Raw genomic sequence first — 14,663 nt, 5'->3', positions numbered from 1 at the left:
TTGTCGCCCAGCTGCAGCCCTCAAGGCTCTTCCCTCGGGATCTGCGGCGGAAAGAACGGAAGGGCAAATCAGACTGATTAAAGAGATCACAGGTGTGAGATTGTGGAAAATTTCTCCGTGCAGCAAAGAAAGGAAAACAGTAATAGAAAAAAGCACAGAGGCTGAGAGTTGGAAGCAGTGTTTATAAAAAAAAAAAAAACCTAGCCAAACTGAAGCTGCCAGAATCAAACCGGCTTTACTCAATGAAAGATCTTCAAGCTCGTCATTCGGAATCATTAGATACAAAATGGAGATTGGGAGGGACAATGCCAGTTTAGGTTACTGTTATCTCTTTAAGGTATTTTTTGATAAACCCAGTTTGGATTATTGTCTCTCATATTGTAAATCCTTAAGGCGGGCATGATGGCTCAGCAATTAATAACGCTGAGCTTGGAAAGCTGCCAGCTCAGGTTCGAGACCCGAGCATCATGCAACTTGTCCCAATTCCTGTCCACCTAGCAGTTAGACAGCATGCAAATGTGAGTAGATAAATAGGTACCACTTTGATGGGAAGGTAACAGCGCTGCATTCGCCTCGGCGTATAGTCATGCTGGCCACAGGACCACAGAAGTGTCTTCGGACAACGGTGGTTGCTACGGCTAAGGAAACGGAGATGAGCATCATCCCCTAGAGTCAGACATGACTGGACAGGAGAAAACTTTAACAGAACAGAATAACAGAGTTGGAAGGGGCCTTAGAGGTCTTCTAGTCCAACCCCCTGCTCAGGCAGGAAATCCTATACCATTTCAGAGAAATAGTTGTGAAATCTCTTCTTAAAAACTCCCAGTGTTGGAGCATTCACAACTTCTGGAGGCAAGTTGTTCCCCTGATTGTTCTAACTGTCAGGAAATTCCTCCTTAGTTCTAGGTTGTTTCTCTCCTTGATCAGTTTCCACCCATTGCTTCTTGTCCTGCCTTCTGGTGCTTTGGAGAATAGGTTGACTCCCTCTTCTTTGTGGCAACCCCTTAGATATCTTTACCTTTATCTCTTAAAAGAAAAAAAACTACAAATTAGTAAGTTCAAAGCTTGGGGCCAGATGTAATTGAGTAGAGAAAAGATCCTATAGCTGGTATTTTGGATTGATAGCTCCATGTTTCGCATTGCTACATTCCTGGCAAATTCTCCACTGACAAGAAAGCATCCAATTCAGCTCTTACTAAGAGGTTAGTAGGCAAACCACCATCACTCCAGGCCTTAAGGGAGATGGACAATCCAAATCTCTTTTTGTGAGATGGCTAACACTCCCGTTCTCCCCACTGCAATGCTGAAATTCAACACCTTTTAGTAGGCAGAGTTGAAATTAAAAATTGTTCTGGCGTCAGTGAGAAAACACCTGCCACCAAGCCAGAGTTTATGAAGTTAGCCTCGTAACTGCCGTTAGCCTAAACTGATTCTCAGATCTAGAACTTCTAAAGAGTCTTGGGAAAGAAAGAAAGAGAAAGAAAGAATCTCGTGAAAGGAAGTCTTCTGCAATTGTTAGTAATGCAGAGTTGGGAAACGTTTCCTCAGCCTCCTTCTAATACTTTTGCCCTGACTATATTAAGATAAGAGATAGACTTCACTTTTTATCCATTACATGCAGAGTTTGGAGTAAAAGAGTTTCTCTGAGTCATACTGTACTAGCAACACATCACATCATACTTGTTTCCAATCACCTACTATCACAAACTAAGCCAGATTTCAGACTGGGGAGGAGAGGAGGAGTCCTTGGTGGGTCCCATCATCACCTTGAATATTATAAATGAGGGGAAAGAGGGAAGAGTTACTGAGTTCACAGAATATCTTTGTCTCTTGACTGACCTGGAAGATATTTTTCCTTATGAACTAAGTTTATCTACTCATTAAATTAGGATGTACTTGAAACTCTATAGGGACGCCGTGGCTCAGTGGCTAAGACGCTTAGTTTAATGTTTGTGTGTCTCTTTAAATTCCAATAAGGACTAACTACAATTAGTTTAGACCTGGATACAATAAGCCATAAGAAGCAAACATTACTAATTCCTTCTGTAGGATTGGTCTGAGGGGAGGAGTAGAGCAGTAATAACTACTTGGGGAAAACAAATGAAACAGTAATAATCAAACAAGTCACACAGGAGAAAATAAAACATCCCCAAATTGCCATCATGGAATTGCCAATATTCCCAACTAAAATAGTTATCTGAAGACCTTTGTGTCAGCATTCCAGAACAACCCAACTCCAATCAAAAACTCCGAGACAGGCATTATCTCAAATCTTCCATTTATTAGAGTAGGTATACTGGCACATTTGGGAAAACCTGAATCTGAGAGTACCAGGTTTTCCCTCAGTAAATCAAAATCCCAAATTCAGCCCCTGCACCCATCAGTCCGTCACATGACCCGATCCCCATCCGTCCCAACTTGAGCCATCATTAAAACCCTCCTCCTCCAGATGCAGGAATACCATGACCTTGACCGAAGGGAAGAATGCTTATTATATCTAACAAAAATCGCTCTATCAAATTCTCCCCTCCTACTTTCCCAAGCACAAGTAGGTGGCAGTGCGGAAGTGTCCGGTGTTAATATGGCTTCCAAAGCTGACACTTTGTTCTCACCTCAGTTTTCCTATATCTTCTTAAAATCTTTTATCTAAAATCTTCCCCTATAGTCCTTCCCAGATGCAACGATTACATCCCACTTAGAAAATAAAGAGTTTGCCATCCAGTTTGCTCCCGGTTCTTCTCGAACTACAAAGTCTGCATGGAAACGGTATGGTCCTTCGTTAATTTTTCCTCGGTGTCATTGCGCAGTTTTTCAAACAGTTTTGCGAAATTAGTCTCACGTAGCCCGCCGCGGAAACTCCGTGCTGCGAAGGCGTAGAGAATAGGGTTGATGCAGCTGCTGAAAAAGGCCACCGCCCCATGAACATTTGTTAAAATTTTAATGGACTCGAGTAAGTTCTGGCTGACCTGGGGTTTGGCATGCCTCAGCAACAACGCAGAGATGATGATGAGGTTTAAGATGTGATAAGGAAGCCAGCAAACAAAGAAGGCTCCAACCACTGCAGCAATCAGCTTCCCGGTTTTCATTTCCTTGTGGTTTTTCAGCGTCCGAATCTTCCTCGCCACATAAGTGTAGCAGACTGCCAGCACACCAAAAGGGATCACGAAGCCAAACAGCGTCTCCACTATGTTAACCGCAAGGCGCTGGTTCTCAGAGTCGTAAAATTCATCCGAGCACTTTCCTCTGGGCATCTCTTTGGATGAGAATATCAAGCACGGGCAGGAGAGAAGCCCCCCTAGCAACCAAACGGCTAGCATTATCACATGCACCTCCCTTGGCTTCCGCCATCTTTGGGAAGCAAGTGGAAGGACCACCACAGCAAAGCGATGGAGGCTCATTAACGTGATGGAGAAGATGCTGGTGTAGACGGTCAAATACACAAGGTACATGAGGAACCGGCACATGAAGTCCCCAAACACCCAGCCTTTGGCGAAATAGTAAGTCCAGAAAGGCACAGTCAGTATTACCAGTAAGTCAGCCACAGCTAAGTTCAGGATGAGGACAATGGTAAATGAGCGCTGAGGGACTTTGGAAAGGATGGTCCAGATCACGAGACCATTGCCAGGAACCCCAATCAAGAAGCACAAAGTGAGGAAGAAGGTTGGAATAATTTTGGCCTCCAGAGCTTCCGTAGTCTCGTTGGTTAGTGTCCCTGTGGCATGAAGGAGGGCCATCCTGTGTCCATATAGTCTTGTCTAAAGGCAAAACAGCTCCAGGACAAATGGAGCACAGGATCCCCACGGAGTCAATAAGTTCCCCAAGAAGAAGAAGATCTCTTTGGCAAGGGCCAGTTTCTTTTAAAAAGAGAGTTGGGTTTTTTTGTTTTTTTTTTTACTCAGACTGGGACATCCTGATTGGTTCTGCAACAGACGTACATGAGAAATAGAGATGCTTTCTCCAGTCCACTTCCTTTCAGAGGATTCTTGCCTATGGCCCAATTCCTACAAGGTTGAGTAAGAGTTCTGTTTTGACGTCTGCAAGTGGCATTGTCAGGAAAGCAGGTCTACAGAATGGAGCTACATCACAGGCAACAACAAAACACAGTGTTCCCAGAAAGAGCCCCAGTTAGTGTCTCCAGACTTCCTGGAGAAAGGGTGACAAGGTGTTAAGGAGACCCCCATGGAAAGGCTTTAGAAATGGTTGGGTGAAAAGAAGACAGGGGTGATTAGGCAAAGTCTGAAACTCTACAAATGGCCAACAAGGGAGCTTGGACTCTACTGTTCAGCTTGAAAGAAAAAGACTGTTGTGGGAAACAGGTGTTGTTTGCAAACTCTGTGGCACTGTTGGTGAAACGTCCTTGTCAAGACACCTGCATCATGCCACCAAGGCTAAATTTAGTCTGCTCCTGCTATCATCAATCCAAGGATGTGGGGAGGGGAAGTCAACCACACCTGGCAAAGCGCCACGGCTCATAGTAATAAAAACCTAGCAGGGTTATTACCCGGGGACCTAAAGCTCCTGGGAGTAGCAACCAAAATGACTTTCCTGTGGGTGGCTCTTACTTACCTAGTGCTCCTTGATGTTGCCTGTGGTGAGTAAAACATGTGTTGCATTTCTAGGTTGGTTGGTTGCTTCCTATTCTTTCATCACGGCTGATGGATCATGCAGTTCCTGGGGGGCGGGGGGGAAGCATGCTTAGGTTCATTGCTTGCAACACTTTACACACAAGCGCAAACACACATTGCCTAATTCACAGGCCTGCTTGGTTGAATGTCCTTCCTTTGCAAAAAAAAAAAAAAAAAGAGCAACAGGCTGGGAAAGGAAGAGTGTTTCCAGCTACAACTCTGGGGGGGGTTCGGTACTCTTCGTCAAAGAGGAACTGTGAATGATGCCAAGGAGGCAGTTTTCTGGCAGTTAAGATAGCTTGCCATATCCCCCGGCGAGATTGGCCAAGATATCCCCAAACAACTCACCACATTGTTGGAAATGTAACCATCAACACGGGACATATTTCCACATGTGGTGGACATGTACCAAAGCAAGAGCATACTGGTTAAAAATTTAAAAAATGGCTAGAGGAAATGACAGGGGGGAAAATTGCTCTGAAACCCGCACTATTTTTGTTGGGAATTATAAAAGAAAAGATTAGAAAATTTATTATCTCATACTCCACATAATCACGACCACCAGAATTTCATTTGCACAAAGCTAGAATTTACTCGAACAAATATGATGATTATAAAGAAGGTGCCAGAATGTGCAGAAGCAGATAAATTAACAATGGAACTTAAAGACCGAGAGGAAACAATTTATTATGAAACATGGAATAGATGATATAGTTGGCTGGAGAAAGAATCTAAAATCAATGTATAAATGTATAAATGTAAGAAAAGATATTATAGAGGAACAAAATACTTAATGTGTAATATGTATATATTGTAGTGAATATATGAATTAGTAAGTAATATATAAAATGTATGTGTATATAGTTGGTCAAAAGACAAAATAGATATTACCAAAGACACTGGAAAGCTGTAAAAATGTAACAAAGATGTTAAAGATATAAATGCTGAATAAAAATTATTAAAAAAAAAAAAAGATAGCTTGCCATTGCCTTCTTTGGGATGCTCTTTCCAACTCTAGCAGTGCCTTTTTCAAAAATTGCTCTGTTATATAATGTCCCATGATTAAAAATGTATAGGAAGCAATGTTGAGGATAGTTTGTTTAGCATTCTGAAAAGGACATCCATGCAGAGTTATATCAAATTTACTTTGGCCGTATTTTGTCTTGCAAATTTTCAGAATGTGGGCCCTGCCACATGTATCACTCAAGGGCCAATTATGACTTTCTCAACTTGAAAAATAAAAATGCCTCTATTCTGTAGCCTAAAGTGTAACAGCCAACCAGTTGCATGTAAATTCTGATTTCTCTGAGCTTGTCAAGAGTAGGCAGCGAATGAACAAATCTGAACAATCCTCCACAACCTTGGAGGATCCTCACAGAAGGCTACTCAGTCCAGATCTGAGATACTTATAAGATTGACCCTCTCTTTGTCTTTTCATAGGCTGTGGAAACCCAGCCATTAAGCCCAATGTGAAAGATGCAGAGAGAATTATCAACGGGGTGAATGCCATTCCTGGTTCTTGGCCCTGGCAAGTCTCACTGCAGGTAAGGACATTGTCCATAGTCACTGGTAGGTCAATAGTGTGGAGGACAAGTACTATTTTCCTTATATCCAACTGCATTTTAGGCACAGCAGGCAAGCTGAAGCTGCCTGAGGACCCTGGAATGGAAGAAGATAGAAAATGAACATAAAATTGTTGTCGGATTGAATTGAGTGGGCACAATTAAAGGATATTGTTTATGATAGAAGGTAGAGTGGTATGGTGGCCTAATGGTGAAGACACTTACCTCACATTCATAAGAGTTCAACCTTAGGTGGCATACATTTCTCTCCTAAGAAAAAGAAAAATTATCTGCTGTGAACTCCTGTGTAGGCATCAGGAAGGGCATCTGGCCAGTAAATTCTCAATTCCATCCAGTCGCCCCGACTCTACGTTAGATTAAGGGATTACAGGGTCATAAAAAGAGGGTTTATATTAGAAGGTGCTAGTAGAAAGGGCAGGCTTGGAGACTCCTTAGAAGAGCAGAATGTCAAGTCAAACTATAATTCAGTCACTCCACGTGGTTGTCAGATCCTACATTCCTGCAGTAAAGGTTGTGTTATAATTCACACTGCTATTGTAAATCTTATTATCATTTTAGAGAGTCTATGACCATAAACCCGTGGGCGTTGTGACTCCTGTGATCTTATAGGGAGGATCCCATTGATTGTCGTGGCTATGCATTCCAAGAAGGGATACTCTTGGCCCCTTCTTTAAATGGGTATTTTCCTCACAATGGACAAGAGTAGTTTGGCATAACAAAGCTATCCTTTTAAGACATAATAGAATAGAATAGAATAGAATAGAATAGAATAGAATAGAATAGAATAGAATAGAATAGAATAGAATAGAATAGAATAGAATAGGAATTCTTTATTGGCCAAGGGTGATTGGACACACAAGGAATTCTTCTTGGTGCATACACTCTCAGAGTACATAAAAGAAAAGATACATTCATCAAGAATCATAAGGTACAACTCTTAATGCTAGTCACAGGGAAACAGTCAATATAAATCTTAAGGATACTAGCAACAAGGTTACAGTCATACAGTCATAAGTGGGAGGAGATGGGTGATGGGAACGATGAGAAGATTAATAATAATAGTAATGTAGACTTAGTGAATAGTTTGACAGTGTTGAGGGAATTATTTGTTTAGCAGAGTGATGGCGTTTGGGAAAAAACTGTCCTTGTGTCTAGTTGTTCTGGTATGCGGTGCTCTATAGCGTCGTTTTGAGGGTAGGAATTGAAACAGTTTATGTCCAGGATGCGAGGGGTCTGTAAATATTTTCACAGCCCTCTTTTTGACTCGTGCAGTATACAGGTCCTCAATGGAAGGCAGGTTGGTAGCCAATGTTTTTTCTGCAGTTCCAATTATCCTCTGAAGTCTGTGTCTGTCTTGTTGGGTTGCAGAACCAAACCAGTTATAGAGGTGCAGATGACATGATAATATTAGTGCATAGGTGAAAATAGGGTAGGGTGGACTTGAAGCTGCCCCAGAAAAAGTGACTAAAATTTTGTTGCTGATAACAATACAGTACTGTATTCCTACCTGGGTAGAGAGTTTTACATTTTTAAAAAATGTGGAATCTCATTTTTGCTGACCTTCAGGACGTATGCAGGAACTTGTATGCATCTTTCCCATTTCCTGAAATTCCTGAAAAAGATCTTTTAAAATGTAAATAAACTGATTTTTTTAAAAAATCAAAGACTTCTTACCTTTCTCTGTTGTACAAACTTTTTTTTAAAAAAAAGAATTAACTAATACTATCTGTGTGCAACTTTTAGTACTGTATTTTCTTTCTGGATTCATGTTAGAAGAGGGTGTGTGATTTTTTTTTAAGACAAATTTATTTAGAGTTTATTTGCTGCTACTTTTGCATCCAAAGTGAGAAGAGTGGTCAAATTAAGTGCCAATAGGACCTGGCTTTAGAATTCGTTTGTATCCATACTTGGGATTTGTTCAGGTTGGAAAAGGTGAACTACAGATTGTTGGGGTTTTTTCCCCCGATGTTTAGTTCAGTCCTCAAAAAAAATGAAAGGGGGAAGCAAGGAGGGAAAAATTAGGAGCGTAACCTTGTCCAACAGTCTGTTTTCTTGATGCATTTTATCCTTCGTTCGTTCCAAATCTGTGCTATTTTGAATTTTTTTCTAGACTAGCTCACGTCACCATTTTTGTGGCGGTTCCCTGATCAATGAGAATTGGGTTGTTACTGCTGCTCACTGCAATGTGGAGTAAGTACTGATAAATCCTTTCCGTGTTCTTATTATATTGATCATCGTCCTAGAGGCACCATGTTACCAGTTTTCATCCTTATTTTGAATCATCAGAGGCTGAGAGTTAAAAGTCCCCAAGTCTCAAAATTGCCAAGGTTGGATACCCCTGCCCTAAGACTGTATCTCTCCCATAAAAGTGAAAGAGAATTCTCACCTTTGACCTCTGACCATCAAAAGGCCTTATCCGATTTAACCATCTCTTTCCCCATCTGCATCTCCAAATTATTCTATCCCTTTCTGAACTACTGAATCAACAAAATGATTTGAGATTCAAGAATTTGAATCTCAATAGAGGCTATCTATTTATGATAGCTTATTTACGTATTTATGATCTATGACTTATCACTTTGTTGTTTTACCTGTGAATACTGACAGCTTCTGCACCAGAAGCAAATTCCTCCTATGTTTGATCATATTTGGCCAATAAAGAATTCCATTCCATTCCATTCCATTCCATTCCAACTCTACTCTTATTCCATTCCATTTATTTATTTTATTTATTTTGTTGCATTTCTATGCCACCCAACTCCCAAGGGACTCCATTCCATTCCATTCCATTCCATTCCATTCCATTCCATTACATTCTACTTATTCCATTCCATTCCATTCTATTCTATTCCTACTCTACTCTACTCTACTCTACTCTTATTCTTTTCCATTCCATTCCATTCCATTCCATTCCATTCCATTCCATTCCATTCCATTCCATTCCATTCCATTCCATTCCTTTCTATTTCTTTTCCATTTCTACGCTACTCTACTCTGCTCTATTTCTGTTCTATTCTATTTTTTTACCCTACCCTAAACTACCCTACCCTACCCTTCTTCTTCTTCCATCCCCAGCACTAAGGGATTGATTTACAGTATGTCTGAATGTTCAGTTTCGCTGCACGTATGCATCAGAGAGAAGAAGGTCACTATAGCACGTTAGACATGAGTTGTGTTTTTATTTCTCCAGAGCGGGAAGACATTTTGCTTACTTTGGACTGCAGAACAGATTCGATAATGCTGCGCCAGTCCAACGGCGATCCATAATCAAGGTGAGTGGCTCATTTGGGGCAATGTCCAAATGAGCCAAGAGTGCATCATGCAAGGAAAGCACATTTAGGCATCAGGGATAGAGGTAAGATCACATGATCATCATCTTAACATTTTGTTGTTGTTGTTGTTTTGGTCCCACCTCCCGATCATCTTGTAATCCTATGTAGTTTGTAATAGAAACCATTTAAAATTATTTATTGATGCACAGGGCAATGCAACCCCACAGATGTCGTGACAGATGTCATGACAAACAGTTCTGCTAAGCCATAGTTTGTTGGCCTAATTCTGGGGTCAGCAACCTGCGGCTCCAGAGTCACATGCGGCTCTTTGGGCCCTTTGCTGTGGCTCCCTGTCAGGTGATCCCACCACTGGCTGGCCCCACCCCTTGCCCTCCCCTCCCAGTTATTCCTCGCCTGGCCTGAGAAGGTAAGGGCGACGGTGGGGGATGGAGAAGCGGCCAGGGCAGAGACAGCGAGATACAGAGAGAGGGGGAGAGAGAGAGACATAGAGAGATACAGAGAGAGAGGGAGAGAGGGGGGGAGAGAGGGAGGGAGGGGAGAGAGAGAGATGTCAAAAGGATTTTGTGGTTCACGGTGTTTTTTAACAACAGGTTCTCTGCCCTAATGACCGGCTGGGTAGGCGTGGCTGGGGGGGTCATGTGACTGGTAGAAGTGAGTGACATCGAGTTGGCCACGCCCACCCAGGTTTTGTGGCTTCCGGTGTTTTCTTTTCTGTGGGAAATGGGTCCAAATGGCTCTTTGAGTATTTAAAGTTGCAGATCTCTGGGCTAATTAGTTCACTATACATTAAGTTATAAAAGCTGGTTTGCAAATTATGATGGTTGGCTCTGCTAAGTCAAAATAAACGTTGATGCGTTTATTTAGATTTTCTTTTTACTTATTTTCCTTTAGAAATTCTTAACAAAGGAAAAAATAGCACTCACAGAATCTGTGATTTTAGATTAAGATCTAGAGCAGGGGTGAAATGCTACTGGTTCAGACAGGTTCGACTGAACCGGTAGCGACGGCAGCGGCTGCTTCAGAGAACCGGTAACGACGGCAGCGTGAGGCTCTGCCCACCCGCCTGGTCGTCGTTACTTCCTGGTTTTTTACCCTCTGCGCATGCGCAGAAGGGTTTGTGCATACCCAGGGGGTCCAAGCGTGTACTTCCGAACCAGTAGGGACGGTAAGTAGATTTCACCCGATCTAAAGGCGATATGGAGAAACCCGATATTTCCATCCAGAAATAGCAACAGTTATCAGTCTTGCATAACCATGTTGCTGTTAATCTTGGTTTTTGGATGGAAAAAGTTCTGAAGTTCTGGCGACCCCCAGGGGGAGAGCGTTCTCTGTGGCAGCACCTGCCCTCTGGAATGACCTACCCCCTGAGATACGCACGATATCAGACCTCCGGACTTTTCGTCGGGCCCTGAAAGCACACTTATACCATCTAGCCAGGCTGGCTTGATCCCATCCTCTCTGTTTTAATTGAATTCGGTTTTAATTGGGTTGTTTTAAATTATTGGGCCGAAATCATTTAATTGTTTTTTAAAACTGTTTTTAAATTTTATACGCTATGTTTTATCTCAGCTGTACACCGCCCTGAGTCCCGCAGGAGAAGGGCGGTATAAAAATAAAAATAAATAAATAAAATAAAAATAAATAAGAGCCTACAAGGGATTGATGGACTTCCAAGATCTTAAATCAAGCAGAATTTGATTTGATTTTTTAGACTATAATTTTTTAAGGTTTCTCCCTCCACTCCTGATGTTTTGCAGGTGATTACCAATTCTGCCTGGGACCCCTACAATTTAAATAATGACGTCACCCTATTGAAGCTGTCTGCTCCAGTGCAGCTGAATAAGTACATATCTCCGGTCTGCCTGGCTTCTTCCACGGAAGTTTTATCCCCAGATTTAAAGTGTGTCACAACCGGTTGGGGACGGGACAGGCTGAACTGTAAGTGGCCATTTGGGAATCAGGCAGGCTGAGAAAACCCAAACTGGAAAGCAAAGACACCAGTTTGCCTTCTTGAATTCACTCTGCCAATGGGCCCGGGGTACTTGCAGGATCACCTCCTACCGGCCTCCCACTGCCCAGTGCGCTCACATAGGGCTGCCCTCCTCTGGGTGCTGTCGGCCAGACAATGTCGCCTGACGGCGCCCAGGATGAGGACGTTCTCTGTGGCTGCACCGACCCTCTGGAACGAGTTACCCACCGGGCTCCGGATGGCCCCTGATCTCCGTTCCTTCCGCAAAGACCTGAAGACATGGCTTTTTAAGCAAATTGTCTGATTCTGTTTTGGGAGTTTTAATTAATTGTGGGATTTTAATTGAATCTTTTCATCTTATTTATTATTGCTGTTTTATTGTGATTTTACTGTTGTGAGCCGCCCCGAGTCCTTCGGGAGAAGGGCGGCATATACATTTTAATAAAATAAATAAAATAAATAAAATTCCAACTAGTTGCTTCAGCCACACAGATTTTTCTTTCTTTCTTTCTTTTGGCCAGCACAAGAATCTGCAGTCATATTACAACAAGTCGTTCTTCCCTTGGTGCAAGTAAATGTGTGCCAGCAAAAACATTCCAGGCCTATCACCAGTTCTATGGTATGTGCAGGTGGAGCCGGATCCACATCCTGCCACGTAAGTATCTCTTAAGGAAGATTTTATCTGGACAGCGTATTGAACTGCAAAGAGGGAGGTTCTTTGTGTCCAGCCATGGGTTCATTTTGGCAAGGTAGAGAAAGGCACCCAGTAATATTCTTTAGGTTTTTCATACCTTTTTGGCCCGACTGGAGGAGGTCTTAAGAGTTCCACTCACTCAAAGGATACCAGAGTGCCAACCGTGATGTAGAGATGAGGGCCTGATGAAGAGCTTCAAAGGGCTTTTTAAGGTCAAAGTCATCTCCTTTGGGTTGAGGTCAACTCCTGGTGGCGTTCAAGGATGTGACTATGGGGTCTTCTTGGCAGCCAAACAAAAATGGTTGATGTTAGGAAATGATAATTACCTAACTTGTTGGGTTGGCAATATATAAAACCTCAATATAGCTTTAAGACTGCATCATACTGTGTCCTGATTGGTTAGCTCTGTAGCCAATGTCCTTAAGAGGAAGCATGAAACACGGTTTGTTTCTCTCTGCTGATCATTATTTCTCTCTGCTGATCATTATTTCTCTTTGCTGATCGTTACTGCTCTTTGCTGTGTTTGCTACTGTTTGCAACTGTTATTTGTGTATGACTACGACGACTGGTAAGAAGACTTTGTTACTGGAATAGCCCTGGACTATTGTTTTACTATCTTCTGCTTTATCTATGTATGACCTGGACTGTTTATTGGACTGTGCCTTTTTACTATTTCCTAAAAGTAAACACAATTCAGTGTATCTGTGTGTTGGCTGTGATTATTCGCAACTGCTCTCAGTCGCTTTCATGTGCACACCCTTGCTACTCTAGGGTTGCTCTGCGAATTCCTCAACAGTTGACCTTTGGTGTCTTTGTCCAGGATGCTAATTGAGTTTTCCAGGTTAGCTTGCAATCCTTGATTTCCCCAAAGGCCTCTTATTCAAGTACAAATTGGGCTACCTAAGGAGATTCTCAGTCATCCAGGTCATGGTTGCACCAAAAGTGCTTTTTCAAAAGGCAGCTGGACTTCCTTTGTGTTTTCCTTCAAGGCGTTTCACTTCTCATCCAAGAAGCTTCTCCATTTCTGATCGAAGAAGCTTCTTGGATGAGAAGCAAAACGTTTTCAAGGAAAACCAAAAAGAGTGTCCAGTCGCCTTTTGAAAAAACATCTTTGGTACAATTTGGGCTCCACCTTGGTTAATTTTTCTCCCCCCAGGCTAAAAAAAAAGAAAGGTTTTCTTAAAAGCATTTGCTTTTCTTTCCTTTTAGGGTGATTCTGGTGGCCCTCTGGTATGCAAGAAAGGCTCATCTTGGTATCTGATTGGGGTCGTCTCCTGGGGAACCCCCAGCTGTAACGTCTATACTCCTGCTGTGTATGCCCGAATCTCCAAATTCCGCAACTGGATTGACCAAGTTGTAGCTAGAAACTGATGACACCCCTGGGAGACACAAGACAAATGCTCTCACTGGGACTCCCCCCAATGTAGAAAATATATCAACATACATTCTTGCAACCGAAATACGGAAAAAAACACATCAGTTTTCATTTCAAAGAAAAAATCTTCTTCCAGTAATCATCTGTCATAATAAAATGAAATAAACTACAGGTAATTCTCGAGTTAGAACAATTCACTTAGCAACTGTTCGAAGTTACAACATAACTTTCCCCCAAGTACTTACGACAGTCCCGAGGTTATGAATGTTGGAGCACCACAGCGGTTGTTCACCCTTACGAATGACCAGAGGTGATGCAACATTCACTCTGCCTATTCCCGCCCCCTCCCCCCCCTGAGTCGGGTCTCCTCTCCAGCCTCTCTGCTATGATTTCTTTGCCTGCTCTCGGTGCTCCAAAAGTGGAGCGGTGAGAGCAGAGGGAGAGCGGGACCATCGCACCCTGCTCAGCTTCTCTGACTCCGACTTCTGATACGGCGGGCAGCCTCAGTGAGTTTCCCCCAAAGGCTTCCAATCTCGGTGCAGGGAAGCATTTGCATGCCGACAGAAGTCTTTGAGGCAGTGAAATCATGCTGCTTGAAAGTTGTCCCATCAGCTTGCAAACACTTTGGGGGCCGAGACTGGAAGCTCCTGGGGGCCATGATCTTGTGCAAGTTGAGGCACCCATTTTCTGCAAAAGCAGAGAAGCCAAGCAAGGTGCGCTTGTCCCTCTCTCCCTCTGGTCTCACCACTCTGCTTTTGGAGCACCCAGGGTACGCAAAGAAACCGCAACAGACAGGGTGGAGAAAACAGTTCACTAGATCTTCGCAAGGCGAATCTCCACAGATGTGGCAGGATGGGGGGGGGGAGCATGAGATATCTGAGTGGGTCAGGAGAGGCTTTGGGTGGTCTTAAGCAGGTGGTCTGTTCCATCACTAGCCCCTCCCATGGCCTTCTCCTCCCTGAGATACCTCATGTCCACTTAACAACCCGCACATTCAATTAGCGAATGTGTGGGCGAAAGCAGGGAGTTTTCACGTTCATCTTCACTCCAATGAATCCTGATTCACTCCAATGAATCCTCAGGTTACGAATGTAATTGGCAAGCTCCATTACATTCGTAACTCA

At 42.8% G+C, this 14,663-nt stretch overlaps 2 protein-coding genes across 2 annotated transcripts; one reads left to right on the top strand and one right to left on the bottom strand.

Annotated features, from left to right (window-relative positions):
- Window positions 1–2,363: 2,363 nt before the first annotated feature.
- LOC148112282 (leukotriene B4 receptor 1-like) lies at window positions 2,364–7,968 on the bottom strand. The gene has a single exon (XM_087876970.1). It carries the CDS (start codon window positions 3,732–3,734, stop codon window positions 2,745–2,747), a length of 990 nt encoding a protein of 329 aa, XP_087733096.1. The 5' UTR covers window positions 3,735–7,968; the 3' UTR covers window positions 2,364–2,744.
- LOC148112281 (chymotrypsin-like protease CTRL-1) lies at window positions 4,426–13,709 on the top strand. The gene is made up of 6 exons (XM_087877314.1): window positions 4,426–4,591; window positions 6,066–6,169; window positions 8,319–8,393; window positions 11,259–11,439; window positions 11,992–12,125; window positions 13,374–13,709. Exons 1-6 carry the CDS (start codon window positions 4,426–4,428, stop codon window positions 13,533–13,535), a joined length of 822 nt encoding a protein of 273 aa, XP_087733440.1. The 3' UTR covers window positions 13,536–13,709.
- The last annotated feature ends 954 nt before the right edge of the window (window positions 13,710–14,663 follow it).

This window comes from Pantherophis guttatus, chromosome 11 (assembly GCF_059756535.1).
Source record: "Pantherophis guttatus breed Tessera chromosome 11, ASM5975653v1, whole genome shotgun sequence".
Lineage (NCBI taxonomy): Eukaryota > Metazoa > Chordata > Lepidosauria > Squamata > Colubridae > Pantherophis > Pantherophis guttatus.
The sequence above is the reverse complement of the archived record's forward strand: the minus strand, read 5'-3'. Positions and strand labels throughout refer to the sequence as shown.

Bases quoted from the DNA above. Each gene is read 5' to 3' on its own strand.
- LOC148112281 (XM_087877314.1), top strand. From the start codon at position 4,426: ATGTGGGGAGGGGAAGTCAACCACACCTGGCAAAGCGCCACGGCTCAT. The intron at 4,592-6,065 runs GTGAGTAAAACA...GTCTTTTCATAG, and splicing joins GCTCCTTGATGTTGCCTGTG to GCTGTGGAAACCCAGCCATT. The intron at 11,440-11,991 runs GTAAGTGGCCAT...TCTTTTGGCCAG, and splicing joins GGGACGGGACAGGCTGAACT to CACAAGAATCTGCAGTCATA.
- LOC148112282 (XM_087876970.1), bottom strand. From the start codon at position 3,734: ATGGCCCTCCTTCATGCCACAGGGACACTAACCAACGAGACTACGGAA.